The sequence below is a fragment of the Strix aluco genome, chromosome 1, assembly GCF_031877795.1.
Source record: "Strix aluco isolate bStrAlu1 chromosome 1, bStrAlu1.hap1, whole genome shotgun sequence".
NCBI classification, from domain to species: domain Eukaryota; kingdom Metazoa; phylum Chordata; class Aves; order Strigiformes; family Strigidae; genus Strix; species Strix aluco.
In genome coordinates this window covers 124082964-124105190 of record NC_133931.1, presented here as the reverse complement: position 1 = coordinate 124105190, position 22227 = coordinate 124082964, and the positions used below count along the sequence as shown (strand labels likewise).

The following is a 22227-nucleotide window of genomic DNA, read 5'->3' as shown; positions in this document are numbered from 1 at the left end:
AAAGTCAGTTGGAAGATTTATATGAACCATTAGTACTAGTTTCAGTGCAGTTTCTTTTTTATTTCAATCTGGAGCCCATCTGTTTGAATCTATTGATTCACCTTATTTTACTATTCAGCAATGATTTTAAGGTTGACTTTGTTTTCTATGTTTGACATTATTTTGAAATAATTATTCTGAATCTTTTTACATGTTACAGAAATTTAACCACTGTGTGTTTTTTGAAATAATTACTTTAGCACCTAGCACTGATTCCTTGAACAGCAGTAAAAGCCCTCATCTGGGAAACAGTTTTTTACCGGACAATTCTCTCCCTGTATTAAATCAGGTAATTTTTATTTGTTTTTTCTAAACTTAAACTTGTTACAAGTTAACTCATCATAGTCCTTGCATTGTGCTCTTAGGTGAAATTTTATGCAGCTGAGGGGGTTTTGTTGTTTGTTTTTACACCAGGAGATAACCTCCAGCGGACAAAGCACCAGCAGTTCATCAGCTCTTTCCACTCCACCACCTGCTGGGCAGAGTCCAGCTCAGCAAGGCTCAGGAGTCACAGGAGTTCAACAGGTCAATGGTGTGACAGTGGGGGCACTAGCTAGTGGTATGCAGACTGTAACCTCCACCATTCCTGCAGTGCCTGGTGTGGGTGGAATAATTGGAGCGCTGCCAGCCAGCCAGCTGGCAATCAATGGAATTGTAGGGGCTTTAAATGGGGTAATTCAGACCCCAGCAACAATATCACAGAACCCTTCTCCTCTCACCCATGCAACTGTGCCACCCAATGCAACGCATCCTCTGCCAACCACGTTAAATAACAGGTAAGAATTTGCTGATTTTATGTTTTTCCTGATACGGCCTGCTGTGCTTCAGTTTAGATATATTTTTTTTAACTGTCTTGTTCAAAAGGTACTGTCAAACTAGCTTCTGCTCCTGATCTGTGAATGAAAGCAAGAAGGCATTTAATGGAAGCACGAATATTCAAGTTAAAGAAAACATGGTTTCTATTTAGCTTTTGGGAATCCTAGTGTCCATTTATTCCTGTTTTTTAATCAAGCCACATTCCCAAACAAATGTAATTATGTAAATGTGCTTCTACTCTTTTTTTTTTTTTTTTTTTTTTTTTAGTTCAGAAAAGAATATTCTTTATCCTGCCAATTGTTCTTCCAGGATTAAAGGAGCACTGGAAAAGCTACCATTTGTTGCAGTAAGAAGGGGGGAGGGGGAGAAGGAGAACACTATACGGTCATGCAATTAAAGATGTAATAGGCACAACTAACCAGAGTAGTAATACAGTTGCATGGTGTTTTTAGATCTCTGCATCTGACTCCAAAGACAACAAAATTACTTTTTCAAGTGGTGTTCCTAAGGAATTTTAAATGGATAAAAAGATCCATGCTTGAGTATTTGTAACAGCCCTTCCCCGAAACCAGGTATCCTCAGTAGCATAGACTGCTGCTCCTTGGGCTGCAAGGCAAATGGGTAACAAAAGGAGACAGCTGCTTTCCAGGAAGGGGAAGGGACTGCTTGGTCTGGAAGTATTTTGTGATAGAGCAGAGCCTGGGCTAACTCATTCTCCCTGCTCCCCTTCCCCCACCCCTTGTACTGTCCTTCACTTAGGAAGGAGAACTACGGTTCTGTGTAGAAAGAAATGCTTGCAAGTAGGGAGTACATTACTTGTCTTTAAGTAGAGTTTATTTTTGGAGATTATGGTGGATTACCCATCAAAAAAGGCTTGTGTGATTGGAATGATGCAAGGGATCCCTAGTTTTTTAGCTTCTTTTTTCCAGCTTCTTTCCTCGCTGTTTGTTTGGCAGCTCCTGAATATTTGTGTGCCATATCAATCTGTGGTACTCCTTCAATAGGCTCATAAAACCTGATACTTTCCAGTGTATCCTGTTGTTTTGATGTGCTATTATATTGTTACTGAGAAGGTTATATTTTTTCATAGTTTATATCATATATGAACATAACAGTTCATAGGTTAAACAAAAGCCGTTTTGTTAATGCAAAATTATCTTCTTTCTTGAGTATCAGAGGTCTGCTGAAAACACAAGAATTTTGTTTTACTATCTGCAAAAGTGTGAGGAGGAGTGAGAAATGCTAGACAAAATCAGTAATATTAACCAGTTATATAATACTTTCCGCTTTCAGGTAATGCCAAAATATACCGGTCATGCTGCTGTTTTCGCATATGAATTTGTTAATACACAGATTATTTATTTCTGACTCTTTATATCGCAGAAGTTCTTTTGCCTTTTTATATATCCATTTTAACTGCTGTAACTCTTGAGCGTGTAGCCTAGTAGTAGACTACTCCAGTTTACGCAGAATACTGCAACTATTATTCTGTTCATGAGCTCTCATTCTAACTTTTAGCATAGTCTGGAATACTCCATTGATTCCCTATTTTCTGCTACAACAAGCTTATGATGTGCCAGCATTTCCATTTCTCTATTTCCATTCTCAGGTGATCTCTTTCTGCACTGCTTCCTCAATACTACAGATTTAAAATTTTACATTAAAATTGAAAGTGCACTTTTCAAACAATTCTCTGCTTTTATTGAGCTCATCCAGATGATTTGCTGGGCCCCCTTTCTTTTGAGGTGTTTCACAATTGCCCCCATTTTCTGTGAGTTTTCAGTATTTCTAGTTGTATATTTAGAAGAAAAAAGTTCAGGCCAAGCAAGCACTAATGCTAATATAGTGCTAGTATGATTTTAGTAATGACACACACACATGCCTCATTCCTGCTTCTTCCATTACAAATGCTTCAGTGAAAAATATGAAAAACCTTTTCTGTTACTGGAACCAAGTTGTGAAGAGGCTCTGGGATGACTTTGAATGAAGAAAAAAAGGAAAGGGAAAAAAAAAAAAAAGGAGAGAAAATATAAAAGTATTTTCCACTGGTTGAGATCATTGGTTCTGAAACTATATGGGACACCATTTGTTCCTGCCACTCTTGAGTTCAGTGCTGTTTCAGTGGCAAGTAGTTGACTATTTATTTAATGTTAAATTTCTCTAAGTATCACTACTCTTTGAACTGCCTAAGTGGGAAGGTTAAATGGTGACAAACACGGGCAGGCATGGAGGTTTGCTACCGTGCTATTGTGAACTCTCCGAAGCTGGTTAGATCGCAGGGTGGTGATCGAGTTTGGAGGTGGTTTAAATCAGTATTCACAAGACGATGGAAAGCCACATGAGAACTCATCCCTACTTTCTCAGTTTTGTGTATTGCTCTGTAATGAAAAGACTTCCCAGATGTTCCTGTAAGTTGCTACTTACAGTGACTTCCCAAGCTTCAGAATCTGTTCGGACAGTTTCATGTGAAAAAGAGCTGGATTATTCACCAATACGTGAAGGCTTCTTTATGCGTATTGTCCCTATTCATGGGAGCTCTTTAACTGTGGGAGGTGAGAAAACACTGATTTGCACACTGCTGTTTGGGAGAGTTTCAAAATGTAGGTAAAAGAGCCTACATTCATTTGGCAGAAAAAAATACTCGATCCTTTTCTGGGAAAAAGATGGCTTAATACAGATTGCTAGCAATCGGGAGATTAAGTGATTTGAGGAAAAAGATAGGATTGCTTCTTTACATTCTCACAACCAGAGGAGACTGTAGGACGGAGAATTTCAGACTGATCATATACCTTTTAATGAGAAGCTGAAAAGGATTAAATTTACATTCCAAGCTGACCTGGTTTAGAGAAAGCTCTGTGGTGAAGTCCAGTGAACTGTCTCTTCTGGGAAGCTCAGGAGCTGCAGCGTTTTATCTTTTGCAGTTAGGTTTTGTTTCTAGATGCTTAGATCTCAGCTGCTGGCTGAGGGTATTTTCTTTTGAGTGCCAGTGCAGAGCAAGAGAGAAGGGTAGAGCAGATAGAGGAGGGAGAACAACAGCAGAAAAAAAGAAGTGCAAAAGTAAAACATGATATAGGAAAAAGAAAGAATGGGGTAAAAGAATGAAAAAACAGTGGAGAAGATTCGTTCCAGTATAGAAGAATACAGAAAAAGGGAGGTAAAAAGAGAAGAAGGAAATGATGGTAATACTAGTCAAACTGAAGGTACTTATTTTTTGCAGTTGTTACAAATATTTTTGATACAGTTCAATTTAAAGATGTTTGAAGGAATTTCAATGAACTGATGAGTGTCATCTTCTGAATGTCAAACACATGCGCAATTCTAGCTTATGTTAGACCTGAGTTTTGCTGTTGTAGCACAGGAGGATCTAGGAGTTTCCTTGGGTAGGTGAAGTGTCATCTCTGCTTTCATCAACAATCAAATATTGCTAGCAGTTATTGGGGAATAAATAGAATGGTGTTATCCATTTTGTGTTCTGGTACGTTAAATCCCTGGTGTGTATGTGCACTTGGAATACTATGTGTAGTTCTGATTATGCAGTTTCAGAAAAGGATAGAATACAAGGGAAAAAACAGTACTGCAAGAATAAGCAGAGGCAGAACAGCTTTTGCAGGACAAGGTCCATAGAATTAACTTATTGGCTAGGGAAAAAGACCTTTGATAAAAGGTCTGGGAACCAGGAGAGTGGTAGGAGTGATAGTAATGAATGTGAAGTAGGTGGTGGGAAATCATAGAATTAGCTTTGAAAAGACCTTTAAGATCGAGTCTAACTGCAAACTTAACACTGCTAGGTGACACATCTATGTCTTTTAAATACCTCCAGGGATAGTGACTCTACCACTTCCCTGGGCAGCCTGTTCCAGTGCTTGACAACCCTATGGATGAAGAAATTTTTCCCAATATCTAATCTAAACCTCCCCTGGAGCAACTTTGAGCCTGTTTCTTCTTGTCCCTGTTGCTTGTTACTTGAGAAAAGAGACCAATACCCACCTCACTACAACCTCCTTTCAGGTAGTTGTAGAGAGCAATAAGGTCTCCCCCAAGTCTCCTTTCCTCCAGGCTAAACAACCCCAGTTCCCTCAGCTGGTCCTCATAAGATTTATTCTCTAGACCCTTCACCAGATTAATTTTCCTTCTCTGGACACGCTCCAGCACCTCAATGTCTTTCTTGTAGTGAGGGGACCAAAACTGAACACAGTATTTGAGGTGCAGCCTCACCAGTGACAAGTACAGCGGGATGATGACGTCCCTAGTCCTGCTGGCCACACTATTTCTGATAAACGCCAAGATGCCATTGGCCTTCCTGTACACCTGGGCACACTACTGGCTCATATTCAGCTGACTGTTGAGCAACACCCCCAGGTCCTTTTCTGCCAGGCAGCTTTCCAGCCACTCCTCCCCAGGCCTGTGGCGTTGCATGGGGTTGTTGTGACCCAAGTGCGGGACCCGGCACTCAGCCTTGTTGAATCTCATACTGTTGGCCTCGACCCATCAATGCAGCCTGTCCAGATCCTGGGGGTGCGCTCAATCCCCTCATCCACATCATTGATAAAGATATTAAACAGAACCAGCCCCAGTACTGAGCCCTGGGGATCATCACTTGTGACCGGCCACCAACTGGATTTAACTCCACTCACCACAACTCTTTGGGCCCGGCCATCCAACCAGTTTTTCACCCAGCAAAGCGTGTGCCCATCCAAGCCATGAACAGCCAGTTTCTCCGGGAGAACGTTGTGGGAAACGGTGTCAAAGGTTTTACTAAAGTCCAGGTAGACAATATCCACAGCCTTTCCCTCATCCGCTAAGTGGGTCACCTTGTCATAGAAGGAGATCAGGCTAGTCAAGCAGGACCTGCCTTTCATAAACACAAGCTGGATGGGCTTGATCGCCTTCTTGTCCTGTATGTGCCATGTGATGGCATTCAAGATGATCTGCTCCATAACTTTCCCTGGCATGGAGGCCAGACTGACAGGCCTGTAGTTCCCTGAATCCTCCTTCCGGCCCTTCTTGTAGACGGGCATCACATTTGCTAACTTCCAGTCAGCTGGGACCTCCCCGGTGAGCCAGGACTGCTGATTAATGATGGGAAGTGGCTTGGTGGGCACTTCCACCAGCTCCATCAGTACCCTGGGGCGGATCCCATCCAGCCCCATAGACACAGGTTTCCCATTCCCCATAGGAAATAATAAGTGCAGCCCAGCATGTTTCCCATAGCATTAAGACCATCCAGTGAAGTATGAAACAAAGTTTATATGTTGCTTGCTCTGTCCCAGCAGTAGAGAATGCTGATGGTATGGGTATTTTCATACTGGCTGGTTAATACAAAGTAAATGTAAAAGTGATCACGGAGCCAGGCTACAGTGTGCTAACTACTGTAGAAAGGTGAGAGAAATATTATGTCCCAAAGAGCTAAATGATTGTAACCTAACTATGTGGATTTGTGGCTGATTTAAGTTAATTCCTTACTACCAATCACAGCTAGCAGTCCTGCCATCCCGTTGGCCATCCTGCACACACCTTCTGGCTGGTACTAGTGCTTGTGCATTCATGCAATAACCTCATCTACATGAACAGATAATCTTTCAGTGTGTTTTGTATTGGCTTCGGTTTCAGCTTAGTTTCCAGAAGATGCAGCTCGTTGTGCAAGAGCGAGTGCAAGGGGAGGGGACAGAAATGCGCAGCTGAAAGGGAATTACTTAACGTTTCAATAGTAGGGTAAACCTATCATGAAACTACACCTTCATAATTCAGTGGGTGTTTTAAACCAGTAAAAGCTAACACTGATACCTAAAGAGTAAATCCAGCTGTCTTCCTGGTCTTTTGTTCCAAAACCGCCTTTGTTCATGCTGTTGGTCTTGCAGTGAACTGGCGTAGCTGAAGAAACCTTTATTTCTAGACCAGTTGTCAGCTGGAGCAGTTTCCTGCCCAATTTCCTAAATAGCTGCAGAAAATTTTATGTAGGCATGAAAATAAGGACGGGGAGCTAAGTAGCAGGCAAGTGCAGAGGCAGCCTGCTTCATTCCATGGCAGGATCAGCTGGGCCCGCTTCAAGGCTGGGTGTGTTCACAAAATTACAGACACGGTACAGGCAATAGTGATAGACCTGATTATAGCAAAAGATGAGAATTGGAAGAAAACCAGGACAGAGTAAATGCTAGTTAACCAAGTATTAAAGGTTGGCGAGAGCTGTCTTACAATATAAAATCTGGCCTTTCTGTATAAAGTATTTGAAAAAATGTAAATGGTAATTATCTGAGTTTAAAATAACATGCACCTAGTAGGCTTATGTTACAGGCAAGATGTTGTTGTTGTTGTTGTTGCTTAGCATAAATGAGACTGGGGGTGGTGGTGTAATGTCTAGGTATCAAAAAATGCAACTGGACAGACAATTTGACAGTGTGCAGTCAAAATGCTAAATAGGCACTCTCTAGTTATATACATATTTTCTTTGTTTCAATGGAAAGCTGAAGTAAAAAGTTCCCATACTTTCATATAAACTACAGTATTACCCTGTCAAACCTTACAGTGCCTCGGGACTAGGATTACTTCCTGACCAGCAGAGACAACTTCTACTCCATCAGCAGCACCAGCAATTTCAGCAATTACTAAGTACCCAGCAACTCACATCAGTAAGTTTTCCAGTTAATTATCTTTTATTCCTCTGTTGTATTCCAAGGCATGGATAAACTCCTCAGCCTAATATAAATACTAGAAATATGTTTAACTTGATATTACAGGTTTTGATAATCTTTTAGTTTTTCAGTTACTTCGACCTTTTTGGATGATAGTCATACTAAATTGCAGGATATTATTGGGCTGTACATGTTGCTAGAAGAATCGTTCCTTAGTGCCTTCAGTCCCATTCTGTCCTGTGTGGACATGGTGGATTGTCTCCCTCAGCATCAGCTCTGGGCAGCAGAGTTGGGACCACATATGGATTCTAACAATACCCTCAGCTATTCTCTGATTCCACTAGGACTCTAGCAAAAGATTTTTGGGTATCATCTTGTGAGCTGTCTTTGCTCTGCCTTGCAGTATTCATATTGACCATTAGGTAACTGACTTAACTATTGTTAATTGTGTGGTTCAGTACTCTGACAAACATGGTTTGATATTCTTCTCAGCTGTGTTTCTTCTGATAGAGACCTGATGAAGCCAGCAGGCTTAGCTGAACTTGTGGTGAGCTACTGATTTCAGGAAATTTTATGGGCGCTTTCTTCCCTTTCCCACAGTCTTGTGGAACTTCATTAGTGTAACCTAAATTAGTTGGGAATTAGGTTAGGGGTTGCACTGGCTGGAGACTTGGGTAAGCAAGAACCCAAGGAGGAGCTATTTTTTCAGTAACTAATTCTTGATTTATTTTTTTTCCCCCCTCCTCCCTCAAGGAACAACATCAAGCCCTTTTGTATCAGTTAGTACAGCAGCAACATCACCACCACCAACACCATCAGTCTGAAGTACAGCAATTGCAGATTACTGGAGGAGCACAGATACCCATAAACAACTTACTTTCAGGCACACAGGCCTCACCACTTAACGCAGCTACTACCAACCCATTCCTTACAATTCACGGAGATAATGCAGCTCAGAAGGTGACAGTAAGTATATTTCTCACCTCGTTTTCAATGTAGTACCTCCATGAGGTAACTAAAAGATAAGTAGCAAGTTATGTGCCTGTATTCGCAACTCAAGGATGGTAGATTCTTTCTTTATTTTATTTTTCTTGAGCCTTGGGCTGCACTTAATGAGGTTCAGAACTCTGTGAACTTGTAGTCACTTACACCTAACCTGTCTGCTGCACGCTCCTGTTTCCCTGGATCAGGACCGCAATCCAGTGACCCTTGCCTTCCTCTTGTAGTGACAACTGCAGCCCTAGTCCTCCTCACCCTACCTTCTTCCCCAACTTTGTGTCCATTGTTTTGTAGTTCATTCTTTTATCACCTTACTTGAAGAGTTCGTCCCGGCCAGGCCTTGGGCACTGTGGAGCTGCAGAGATTAGTTGACTTCAGAGATGAGGAGCCCATTGCCGGGAGGGTGAAATGTATTAGCAGAGTGGGCTGTGTCTGTATCTTGGTTCTGGTGTGGGAGGATGAGGCTGTACACTGGGCGGCTGAGTGACTCCTTTGCTCAATGGAGTAGTAAAACCTTTCCTAGACAGATAAGGAAACAAGACGCATTCTTCCACCAAAGATGTTCTGTTGTCTTCAGCGTTTGCCCATAACCTCCATCCCCAAGACAGGAATTCTTTCTTCAGGGAGTCAGAGAATAGACTTCATTCTCTAAGGTCATACAATTAAGATAAGAAAGGATGAAGGGAAGGAGCATGTGGAACTTGTAAAAATGAAGGGTGACTAGAGCAGCAAGACAAAGTTCCAGTATTCCTTGGACAAGACATCAAGTGGCAGAGGTAGTTAAAAAAGGGAAGCTTGTCTGCAACAGCAGGCAGGAAGAGTTTGGGGCTAGATATTGGTCCCCTCTCTGCTCCCCACCTCCAAAGCCTCCAGCTGCTTTAGGGGCACAGTGGTGGAGGACTCAGGCAGCTGGGCTTTTGCGGTACTTCCCAAACATAAGGTGAGACACAAAACACACATGATAAGGAGTTTTCAAGACAGTTTTCCTAGAAACAGCCCCCTTCCATTCAAAAATCCGAGCGTTTACTTTTATTAAGCTCTGCGCGTGGTCATTGTCACTTCTGTTTGGTCTGTTGTTGTGATGTTGCAACCAGACTGCAAACTGTGGGACTCTGGCAAGATCACGCTCTCTCCTGGTCCCCAACTGTCGGAGCAGAAGTGCTGTCACAGGGGCTTGCTCAGTGCCTTGCCTTCGTTTAGACACATTCACGGTTTGTTCTAGTATGTTTAAAATTTATCTCCCTTCATTTTCTAAAAATTAGTAGTGAATGGAATTGAGGCCCCATATTTGGTTTGCCTCAGAACAAACTATTATATATGTGACCTTATTTAGAATTCTTTGAAATGGCTATTACTAGCTTTGGACAGTGTGACCGGGCAGCACTAGTATATTATACAAATCTGCTGTTACAGTTTTAGTTTTTGTTCTAATAACAGTTAGCTGTAAACAATTCCAGGAAATCTCAGAACATCCTTCAAACAAAACCCTTAGAAATAAATTTCTTTTGAAATTGCTTTCATTTTTTTTTCATTAAAGGTTAGAATTGAGACAGATTGCATTGGATTATTGAACTACTTTAATCCAAAAAGAATTTTTAACAAAGTCTCTATTTGGCCAAAGTTTGAATGTTTTAATCTCATTTCCATTTGGAACAGGTTTTCAAGCATTTCTGAATGCTCAGTGAAGGAGACGAGGTTTTTGCTCGGTCCTGTTCAATACTTGCAGGAAATGTCTTTGTAGCAATTTATGAAAGAAAAATAATCATGGCAGGCAAAATGGAAGTTGTATTTCTGTTCTGATGGAGAAGTGTAGAATTCAGCCCTCACCGGTGGGTAAAATGTAGCAGAGGTGGCCTGGTATTTGTCTTGACCATCATGCGGTTCTAAGTAGAGACCAGCAGCCAGGAACAGCAAGTCTTGTTGGTATGCACATAGAAGCAAGACTGGTGTTTTCTAATGCTGTTTTCTAATGCTAGCTGTGATGACCTTAGTATGAGTTGCATCAGTGTAGGACTACTCCTTTAATTGTTCTTTCCTTTCCCCCTTTTTCTTCTACAATACATGATGATTCTTTACAATGCAAAAGTTACTATTCAGATAGCTCTAGTAAATGGACCTCAACTGCTTTGTCATTTGTATGAATTTTTTACTTAACTCTGTCTTTTATAATCTGATTTTTAGAAGTATTTTCTCTTACACAGAGGCTCAATGATAAAACTGGACCAGTTGCGTCAGAGAAGAGTTGACATTTGAACGATACTTGAGAACTGCATGTCCTGCTGTTATAGCACTTCATCTGGCTGCAAACTGCAGTTTTCCTTTCTGCAGATTGAAGAAATTCAACAAGGAACTCTTCCTGCACAGCAAAAGGTTAATAATTGTCATTAGGACATTTTTGGTAGGCTTTCAATTTGCTTTCTTGTTGCACTAAAATGGATGTACTTTTTAATGTTTCAGACTGTGAAGTAGATAAAACCCTGCAAACCACAGTTATTTGGTCAATATGATGGTACTAAGTACAGATTCAACTATAGAAAAACATATACTTGACTCTTCAGTCCTAATCTTATAAATTTAAAGGCTAGTAAACTGTCTGCAGTCATGCATTACTTCGGTTTCAGAGCGGTAGTTTTAACAACCAACCCAACCCAGCCCCAGCCAGTCTTATCTTCTGCTGCGGTTGCAATATATCCTTTTAGACTAAGCTTGTAATGGCAGCCAGGACTTGCTGTTTGTTGTTTTTTAAGCATCTGTTTTGAAATCTGACTCTTAAGGGAATCCACTTCTGAACTTTTTATTCCTTTAAATTCTCATTGTTATGTAGAGGGAGTTTTTCCTGAGTAAGAATTACAGTATGGAATCCAAAGTTTATTAATTTTGGTGTAGGTTTTAGAGTTCTGAGGTTTTTAAGGGAACCAGTTTGGTTCTAGTGACAAAGTTTTCTTACCAGATGAGAAGGCCACACTGGAAGAAGTACGTGTAGTGTTTGGCCTAAACCAAGTGCCTGTTGCTACCTCCGTTTTGTTGAAATGGCTGCAAACAGCTGATCATGCACTAGACGTGTCCTTGTTAGCAGCGGGAATATTCTGTGTTGCACCAGCAGCCTTGTTGCTCTGCCTTTACTAGAGGTGTTTATACCACTGTAGATCGCTCAGGCAGATTGTTACCTGGGTCAGTTTTCACTAATAAATTACCAAAAAAGTGAGTTACTATTTCCCACTAAAATTTACCAGTGGTTGAAACGGGTGAACTTGTGTTACAACACTTCCGACAGCAGCTGGTTTCACGGCGTGAGTCTATGCAGTATGGTGAAGGATAGTTTAAATGGGGGTAATGACCACTAATCAATGTTAAGGTGGGAATTATTAGAGGAAGAGACCCAGCTGTAATTAGACCTCCACTGTGTACTTATTTGGAAGAACATGTTAATTCTGCAATATGTTTCTTAGTTAAACATTGCACAGTTCTTACCTCATTTCTGTAAATAAAGTTTTGTGAATCTGTTTTGTATTGTGAAGAATTCATAAGAAAACATTGATATTTTGATTTGTAATATTTCTAATTAGTAGATTTAATTGAAAAAGTAAAAATAATTTATTTTTATATGTTCTGGGGAATTTTTTAAAAATGTCACAAATCACTTTTGTAGATACTTTACAAAAGTAAACCAGTGGTTTATTTTACTTACTCAACCCACTGGTGGATATTCTGTAACAATTTGTACAAAAGGTAAGATGGAAATGTGCTGTTATTTTGACTAGATGTAAAATTCCAAGTGTATGAAAAGATATGTACAAAGCTTTTGTTAATAAACTTTAATAATGTTTATAGTGGTATACTGCTTGTGGGAGTGTGAGTTGTGTAGAACAGAACATTTCTATTAACATCAAGTGACAGGAAGGATTTCAGTTGTACATGACCGCTAAAATGTATTACAACCAATTTTAAAAAATGTTTCTCATGTAAATTTTTGCTTTCAGGAGCCCCTGATGCAGCTGCAATACTGTCCAGGGACACTCTTGCTTACTGGACCCAAATGTCCAGTTGCAGCCCTGTGCTGTAGTCTGATGTCAGTTTTTTGCTTTCATCCTTCAAAGAGAAATTACTGTGAAATGGCAGGAGGAGGAGCGAGCTGCTGCTCTAATGGCCCCAGTTCATTTTGAAATAATGTGGTGAGAGCTGTGCAGAGAGGGGATGGGTTCTTTATCTACATCGTGCTTGGGTTGAGGTGATTGAGGCTTTTGGTTGTTGCTGTAAATTTTGTACTCCATTTTCTGTGAAATCAGCTCAATGTTTTTCCCAGGAATTCTGCTTACTGTCTGTGGAGGGGGTGGCAGATGCACAGCTGAGCTCCTGGTCTTTTATTTCCCAGGCACCAAGGAGAAACTTGACCCTTCCCTTACTGTCGCTTGAAGATACAATGTGAGGTTTGGGGTAGTGCAGGTTTTGGCAGACAAGGGATTTTTAGCCCCTGGCTAGTCCAGTGCAGGCTCAGGCTGAGACTCTCCTTTGGAACAAGCAGCAGGAAGGTGCTGTTGCCACAGGCCTCTGCCGTTCGTATATTGTTCCATCTGCTCAAGTCCTGAGGATTGAGTATTTTTGTTTTATTTTCAAATAGGGAAGACTGGAGTCCTGAAAGACGACAGGTAAATGAGCAAGCGCAGAACTAGCACTAGGGCAGTGTGAAACATCATCAGCTAGGGGCATCCCTAACCCCCACCTGCTCAATGGCTCCTTGGCCATCAGGGCTAGAAAAAATTCCCTACGTTTGAGGGGTAGCTGATGAATGTTTTATGCCATTAGATGAAGAGGCTCAGAAGACAAGGTGTTTCTACTGCTGAGACCTGTCTAGACAAGCTCTAGCACTGGGTACCATCGTCTTTGGGCTCTGTTGGGCTTTGACTATTTGTTAGTCAATGCCAACAAGGGAGAGTATGTAGCACATATATGCTGGCCACTAGACTTACACCACCTCCTGCTAGACCTGTAGGTGAGGGGGAAGAAAAGCCCACACTGCCCACCGTCACAGGGCCTCCTGCGTGTCCCTTCTACTGGAGGCAGGGACTGGAGGGTTACATCACTGCTGCTTTATTTGTGGACCTCGGCTAAAGACAAGAAATGTCTTGCTCCTCTTGGAGCAGCACCACAGAAACCAGTAACAGTGGTACATCCTGCTTCTCCTTGTGTTTCTTTTATTTGAGGGAGACTGCCCAAACACTGGTATCGGTCTCTTGGTATGATGTAGAGAAGCATGAAAGGGGCAAGGTTGGAAATACTGGTGCAACTGTCAAATTCAGGACATCCTTACAATCTCAGCTCATTAGAGATTGGTGCCAGAAGCCCAAGATAGCAGTGGATGTTTTTACAGTACGCGTAGTCCTGATGGACCAGCAATCAACAGCAGGGAAATAATGAAAAGGACAGTTCTGACATCCAAACAAAAATCCAATTCACTAGCCCTTTAAAGAAAGAGACCACATCAAAGCCAAGTTCACATGAGGGCCAGATGTAGTCAAAACCAACCTTGTTTCAATGATTTTGCAGATCCTGACATCAAAGATGATGGTCTGTGGCTGATTTGGCACCAGTTCAGTAGAAGCCGATACTGCCGTCCCTGTGGAATGCCTCTGATGATGCCAAAGCAGCCCAAGCCACTACGCAGGTCCCTGGCAGCCGAGTCACGGGCTTCCGAGCTCCCCTCAAATGCGTCAGGAACTGCTCTGGGCTCAGTGTCACGAGAGCAGCACAGAATTAAATGCGCTGCATTTCAGAAGAGTTTCGTGTTAACGGGCTTTTGAACTTTCTGCTGTTGTTTTTTTTTTCACCACAATCCAGCTTTACTGACAACAGTGACAACACACCTTATGGCTTACAGGAGCCAACTAATTCTGGACAGCCTGTGACATCTCAAATCCTGGTTTTATCAACTTCAGCCATTCAGGCTGTGTTAGCAGAAGCTACTCTTTCAGCAATATCATTGAGTGACATTTAACTGACTGATTTTTCTGGTGCCTGTTTTTCATAAGCTGCACTCATATCTCAGTTGGTTCTGCCTGAAGGAGAGCTCTTTTAAAGTCAAACACTCTGTGTTTCTATTGTTTTCAAACCCTGTCATCTCATGGAGAGGTCACATTGCAGTATCTTCCCTGAAACAACTTTTTTTTTTTAATCAGTTCATACACTGACAGCTGTAAAGTTGAGAATAATTTAGTCCAAAAATTTAGATCTACAGGACATTACAGAACAGCATCTGTTGGTCTTTCTTCTAGAACTAACCTAAATTAGAGCACTGTTAACCTTTATACCATCTCAATCATATTCTACTCATACACTTGTGTATGATTGTCAGGCTAGAATTTCACAAAATTCTGATGCTTTAGCTTGGCATTTGGACTGTACCCTCAGCATGGTACGGCAATACTGCCCTCCCTGGCTAGTCTGCCCCAAATGCCCCTTTCCGTAGTGGTCTGCCTCTCCCATCAACAGGGGTGTGCAAAGATGCTCAAAACAGACTCAAAACTGACTCATTTAGGTGCAAGTCACAGTATAGAAGCTACAGCGCAGACCCTTGAAGGCTGAAAGCTTTTCATGCATGAAGTTTTAGTGCAAAACTGCCCAGGAGAGAAAAAATTATTTTCCTAGCAGGCAAATATTAACCTTACTTTAAAGGAAATCTGCATTCTGTGCCAGAACAGAACTTGGAAGAAGTTGCATCCAGAAAACACCTACCAACCCCAGGGGAGGACCCTGAGAGGCCCTAAAAGTCTGGACTCGCCCCTCCCGTCTTCCTCCCCACAGCCAAACACAAAAGCTAAAGCTTAGACTGGGCCAACACCTTTGGCCCTTGAAGAACCAAGCATGAGGTAGGACTGGGTGGGACCTGGCCCAGGCTTTCACTACATCACTAGGTGAAGGAGCCCTCCTCCACAGGCATCTCTGAGCATCTGGTTGCAAAGATGAGATCCAAAGGTTAGATCCTCATCCCAAGACCTACACTGCCAGACTACTCAGTGTGAAACCAGCTTCCCATCCCAATGACCCACCAGTGCATCACAAATCCTTTCCAGTTCTGGACAATGACACAGTTGGGCCCAGCCCCAATTCACGGTGCTGTTCCACTGCGGAAGAGGCCAATACATTTCTCTTACACAGCCAGCTCGCCTCTACTTCCAGGCAGCTTGATTGTTCAAGCAGGAGGGATGCAATCCATCAACTCCCATGCATCCAGGCCTGAGCAGCACCTGTGATTAGACACCATCGCTTCAGGGTACTCAGCCTGACAAGCGTGACGGAATGGCAGGTACAACCTTCACCCATCCTTAAGGATCTTTCTTCAGCTACAGTGTATTTGTCAGGAGCACTGCTTTAAGTTTCTCAGCATGAATGTTCTTACAAACAAAAAGGAGAAAAAAGGTTTCTTACCAGTAAGTGGTGCTTGTCCTTCTTCCTTAGACCCCATCCAGAAAGTCTAGAGCAGAGAGAAGCTGAGTGTGTTGGGGGGGCAGTATGTAGTTATTGCCACATACATACACAGCAGTGATACGGGCAAGTGTTGTGCAGGTACCCTTACACATGCAAGTTTAAGATTTCCAATCTTTAAAACCAAACTAAAAAAGTGTCAAAGTCCTCCCAAGTCCTTATTACATTTGCCACTGGATTTTGTTGCCCCAGCATCTACCAAAACTATGTCTTGCCTCAAACTGAGCCCATTATTATTCTTCATAGCCACAACAGGCATGTAACAGTTCTGTATCAACTGCATCAGGGAGACACAGAGGTCACGCAAGTGCAAAGCTCTGCTTTTACATACTTGACCAGATTTATCTCTCGCTCTTGCTAGTGTAGAGCAAATACCACCAATTCCTTCTGGCCTTCCTAGCAAATCAGGCTTTGTAGACTCTGGATCATTCTCTTTGCTCTCTTCTGGATGGTCTACATCTTCCTTGAAGTGTGATACACCAAACTGGGAACACCATTCCAGGTGAAGTCTTCTAAGTCCAGAGTGGAAAGGAAAGATGACCCCTTTATCCTCACAGGCTATACTCTCCTGTTACTTGCTTTCTTTTTTTGAAGCAGCAGAAATATTCCAATTACCAGTCTATTTTTTTCATGAACAATGCATCTCCATTCGCTCATGTTCTTCTACCCCAGCCCTATCAATGCTCCACCAAGTTAATTTTCACCAATTCACCTAACCATTTCAGCAGCTTTTCTTTGTAGCCATTTCAGTTACCTTGCTTTACAGCTACAGTCATCGATCTTTGTGTGTTCTGGATGATTAACATCTTTTTAAAGTTAAGATTTCCTGATCTCTCTTGAAAATGCCTCACTTGATCTCACTTAAGACTCTTCCTTCATAGGTGCATGAGTAGCACAGAATTACTGTTTGATCAATTAGCACACACAGATCACAGTACAGCTTCTAAATAGGTTTAGTTTCCAATGCAGTTAACCTGTGAAGTTCTCTGTGAAACAAAATTTAGATGCATTATTTTGTGTCCAGTGAAGTTTCTGTAATATCATTATTTCTACCGACTAAGATTATTAAGTTTTTTTATATGGAAAAAAAAATGTTCTAATTGGTAAAGGAACACTACCCTAAATACTTCTCCCTTGAAGTTTTATGGGATGAAATTTTGTGAAATGATGATCTGTCAGAAGCAACACAATTGGCAAACAGTTACTGGGGAAAATCAACAGTGTAAATGGCAGAAGTTTAACACAGATTTTCAGCCACCGAGTTGCAATTCTGAGTTCCATACATGATCCTCTGATCTTTCATTTTAATCTTGAATTAAAGCTCAAAAACTTACCAGAATCCTGGTCTTAAATCAGAATTTGAGTGGTAAATAATTCATTAAAAAATGCAAGTCCTTAACGTTTCTTGCAAAGGACTATGATCACTGCTCTGATTTATTGATACAATTTACAGCCCGTTAATACCCTTTATTCCAGCATTTTAAGTTTTGTATAACTGCCAAAATTATGAAAAACAAAATAGCAAATAAGCAATAATAACCCTTATTACCTGTTCTTCAAATATAAAATCAAACTATACTGAATCCAGGGTATACAAGAACCCTCCCAAATACAAGAACTCTTAGCCCAATAATGTTAGCTTTTAAGTCCTATTCTGTACTTAAAAACTGGTCCCGAACTATATGCCTTACGTATCTTAATTCTAATTAGGAAATTAAAGCTTTTAATGCTCATACCCATTTCAATCGTACCAAATTAACAGCACTATCAAATATCACTGTGTGTTAGTCTGCAGTGTTGGTAAAAAAGGTGTTATATTGCAGGTGTATGTAAATGTACATGGAAGGTAGGATTAGAAATCCTACTTATTTCAAAATATTGTTAGAACCACTAGACATTTCATGTAGCAGCAGCCATGCTTATAAGCAGATGGTCTTGGATTTATAGCTGCAAGGAAGAAAAATGTATTTTGAGCGCAGAGTTCCATTACTCTCATGCTTGCTTAACAGTTTCAGATCAATTCTCTCTCTCAAAACAAATAGAAATTCTTTATATGCTGTACATTCATTGGCTGTAAACCCACCGGTTCCGGTACGCAATTATCAGCGTGGATTTTCCTAAAGGTCCACTAATTCTTAAAACATTATTATCACACATCTGCATAAGCAGCTCTCAACACAAAAACACACCTTCATTCTTCAACACACAAAACACGTAAGATGGTATCAGATTTATTAATATTTTCTTTTGCTAAGGCACATGACGTATAGAAATACTGAGGTACAAAAATGCAGTTTCCTGCACATGAGATTTAAAATCCCATTTTGACAAAGATGAGCTACATCTCTTCTGCTCAAACATTCAGCTTTTAGCCATTTTTTTCTTTTGTACCAGTTCAACAAGCAACTTGTATCTTGCTATACACTCTTCCTAAAAGGAAAAACAAAAGTGTTAATTAAAAGTTTGATATTTTAGTATTGTTTTAACTCTATACACGCTACCTCATTCTAGAAGAGCAGCTAGGTTCTGGGGGTTGTGTGTGGGTTTTTTGGGGTCTCTTTGGTTTTGGTGCGGGGTTTTTTGTTGTTTTTTAAAAATGTTTTAAAGTTGCACACTGAATTTCAGAAGGAGAATCTGCATCTTGTAAAGAGCGGATTAGAAAAATGAACTTGCCATTTATGCTTCTTAATGGATAATTTCTCTCTTTAAAGAGCACACAAACCCAAGAAAACAGTTGCCTGGTACTTCTTGACAATGACTGTAAAGGCAATTACTAAACAGTCGTATTGTAATACCTACTTCAGAATAGTTACTCTGGTAAGAGCCACGCTGCAGATGGGTTAAGACAAGCCTTTACATTTGCTAACACAGCACCTACTGCCACCAGATACTGTTGAACAGCTTCAGAGCCAGAGAAACACTCAGATCCCCCACCCACGATTCCTGCTCTCACACTGTGTTTGGCACACATAAAACTAGGATTTTTTTCAGCTACAATGACTGAAGCAAGCAACCTAAGCTATCACAACTATTACGAAATCTAGCACAGACCAACTATATCGATGACAACGCTATTTTAAAAAGATTATACTTACAAAAAGAACATTAGATTATTGAGCATTTAACACTTGCAGATGGATTACTTATTTTGTTTGTTCATTGAGATGGGTTGAGAAAGGTATTGTAAGAGTGTAAGCAAAGCGGCTCACCAACATTTGGTTACTAACTTTGAATCAAAATTTGTTTTAAAATCTAATTTGTCCTGCAATTGAAGATCTGAAAGGCAGAGGAGAGGTAGGTATTTTAAATGAAACAGGAGGTATTTCAACATTTTCTGTAACAGATCAAACAAACTGAATTAAATGGAAATATATTTTAAATAAAAACAACAAACATGACAGTAATGCTCTTCAGGTTGATTATGTCAACTGATAGGCTAAGTAAAGACCTCACCTTTCTGCATGGACCCTCAGTTCTTAAGGTAATCATAAATTGGTAGAAAATGTTTCCCCTCAATTTATACTATAGTTAAGCCAAACCTAAGCATACCTTGCTTTTTCCAGGAACACATTTTGCTATTTTATCCCAGCGATCTGATGTTCCCTTTGGATACTGCTGCAAGGCCATTTCAAGAAGTTTCTGCTGATTTTGAGTCCACAGTTCTTCTGGAGCACGACTTTTCTCTCTTTTTCTGCTCTCATCATCACTCTCTTCCTCTTGCTTGGTGTTATCAAAATCTTTCTGGCGTCTTCCTCTGCCTTTCTCTTCGGGTACCTCTTTCATTGCTGGTGAAATCATTTCAGGTGTTTTGACAATTTTTCGTTTGCGGTGTCTAGTTTCACTTGCAATGGTCTCCTTCTGATCTATTTGGACATCCATCCGCTCTGGGATATGATCGTAGTTTCCCTCTTCTTCCTCTTCCTCGTCCCTTTCTCGCTGGGTGATTATGTGGTCTGGTAAATTCATGCTGACTTTGATGTTCTTGGAATTCTGGGCCAGCGTTTTAAGCTCAGAGAGCCTAATGATACCTGTTAGAAGTATTGTTGTTACACTTGTAAAAAAATAAAATAAACCACAAACAACCGGGGAACTTCCCACAAATAAAAGGTACCCAGTATAGTGCAGAGAGAAAATATAGCTCCTCTGGATTAAGGGCTCAAGGAAAATGCTTATCGAGAAATCAAGGTGTTTGTTATGAAGTTTGCCAATTATGACCTCATCTGGTAGATGTGAAGTACTAGTAAATTACCACACTGATACAAACAAACAGAACAGCCTCAACAAATGAACAAAACCCACAATAAACTGAATAAGGAAGCCTGGGAGGACGTAGGTAAAGGGAAACATTCCCTCAGAATACCCATCAGTTCTTCTCTTTGCTCAAACTAAGGCAAGGTTGCAACAGTCCCTCTGCAAAGCATACCCCGAAAGGTACAAAACGCACCGTATTTGCATAGCTATAATCCAAATACAGCGCTTTTTCTAAGCATCAGTGAGGATCTAGTAGGACACACCTGGTGTATGTGTAACAGAATCCTTCAGTTGTTTGGCTTTCATGGTAACCTGCATTAAAACAACAACAACAAAAACTATTAAAAAATTACATTATTGGGGCTATTGAAGGATTCATTGGCAGCTTACTGCAAAATACCAACACTGAACATACATCAAATACAGCGAGGCTGACGTTCTTCAGCTGGCTTTGTTCATATATGGATCCCAAACTGGCAAAAAGTAACTTTCCAGACTTTGTCCTTTCTAAAACATTCCTATCTTATTAAAATAATGTAAGCAATGCTACACATTTCTATTACTATCACCATAATACATCACAGTTGATATTCAAATTTTATTTTCTTTTATTGTTAAGTCCTAATTCTCTAACCTAAAAATACCACGGGGGGAGGAGGGGGAGGGGGGTGAGTTAAGGTATATCATTACCTTCTATATATTAGTTTCTCAATACTCAGCAAAAGAACAAAATAACCCATGTAGGTCCATATGATGAAGCACACTAATGGGCAGGCATCAATCCCAAATTAAATGTTACAGTATGACTGCCAAAGATCAGCAAAGACACCTCCTAAGTCCTGATATTTCAGGAAAAAACTTGCCTGTTTCAACCTCTCCATGTATACTGAAATCTGTGTCCTGGGAGAAAAATAACGCCACATTTAGCATTTTCATTTTCACTTAAGTAAGGAAACAAACAGGCTTTCTTCTCCCCACCCAAAACAAGGAGCTTCCCCATCCCAAATTTCCAGACCTCGCTATAGATAACAAAGACAATAGGTTTCATTTAAAATTAAGATCCTTTTAATCACTTAGCGTTTGTTCAGCAAATGATCTAGACTCCAAAATTCAAGTACCACATAAAAGCATCTTAAAATGTAGTATACTCAAAGAAATGCACATACTTTTTAATTACTGAAAATGTTTTATGAATACCAGATCTCAATTCCAGTTTTTTTGAAGTCTTTGTGAAAAAGCTAGAAATTGAAATCAAGTAGTCTGAGCCACCCAAATCAAATAAAACTTAAAATGTAAACAGGCAACGCACTGAATCAGCACCCATACTACCTGGGATGGGTAGCCTGCGTTTCCTGCTGTTTGAACTTGGGCCTTCAGACGTTATCATCTGTTTAGCGTAAGGCACTTTGCAGTGTGCTGCCCAGAGCAGAAGTAAAAAAACACATCACCTACAAAGTCAGAAATTCCTCCATGTGGGATCGTATTTAGCCAAAATATGAGTCACCTAGACCTTCAGAGCCACAGCACAGACCTCTCTCGTTTTAACTAATGCATGTTAAAAACAACAGACTAGTATCCTCTACATAGAGCAGCACCAGAGAGCAAACCTGCCAGGGTGTTGTACAGCTATCTGCTGGAAGAAGAAAATATAAAGATTCAGGATTTTTATTCTATGACAAGATTAATAATTGAGTACTTCAATATTTAACAACTTTGGTACTGTCTGCTTCTAGTCTAGTCTGGTTCCTCCCACCCACCTTTCTGCCCATGAAACTACAGGACTTTGCTTTAAAAATAGGCAAGTGCTGGATCTCCTTAACAAAATGACTTAACAAGTCCAAGTGGTCTATTTTCAAAAGTTACAAATTAAGCCAAATTTTCTGGGATGATTAAGTTTAAATGAAAACTCTGTGAACAAAAAAACCCCAAAACCTTTATCCAGAGGTAGACATCTGGCATGGAAAACTCCGGTTTCTACTGTTGCAGTATGATAAAGTTTTAATAGTTCAAGGAG

General features: G+C 40.6%; 2 protein-coding genes and 1 long non-coding RNA gene across 9 annotated transcripts in view; 2 read left to right on the top strand and 1 right to left on the bottom strand.

The window, feature by feature from the left end:
* The window catches only part of MLLT10 (MLLT10 histone lysine methyltransferase DOT1L cofactor), a 131994-nt gene extending 119675 nt beyond the window's left edge, over nt 1–12319 (top strand). For 5 of the 7 annotated variants that reach the window (XM_074834214.1, XM_074834206.1, XM_074834180.1 and 2 more), the window contains 5 exons: nt 240–328; nt 454–815; nt 7379–7481; nt 8238–8450; nt 10668–12319. In XM_074834214.1, the coding sequence (XP_074690315.1) occupies nt 240–328; nt 454–815; nt 7379–7481; nt 8238–8450; nt 10668–10736 (836 nt within the window). In that variant the 3' untranslated portion in view covers nt 10737–12319. The remainder of the gene's footprint in view (nt 1–239; nt 329–453; nt 816–7378; nt 7482–8237; nt 8451–10667) is intronic. The other 2 variants (XM_074834199.1, XM_074834190.1) reach the window with 1 other exon arrangement.
* Nucleotides 12320–12474: 155 nt separating this feature from the next.
* On the top strand, nt 12475–17301 carry LOC141927183 (uncharacterized). Its single transcript, XR_012624315.1, has 2 exons — nt 12475–12655; nt 14028–17301. It is a non-coding gene; the product is annotated as an uncharacterized LOC141927183 (long non-coding RNA).
* An 876-nt stretch (nt 17302–18177) lies between these two features.
* DNAJC1 (DnaJ heat shock protein family (Hsp40) member C1) overlaps nt 18178–22227 on the bottom strand; it is a 121356-nt gene continuing 117306 nt past the window's right edge. The window contains exons 10-12 of the mRNA XM_074834150.1: nt 20477–20525; nt 19512–19990; nt 18178–18392 (exon numbers count right to left, since the gene is read on the bottom strand). Coding sequence (XP_074690251.1) covers nt 18324–18392; nt 19512–19990; nt 20477–20525 — 597 coding nt within the window. The 3' untranslated portion in view covers nt 18178–18323. The remainder of the gene's footprint in view (nt 18393–19511; nt 19991–20476; nt 20526–22227) is intronic.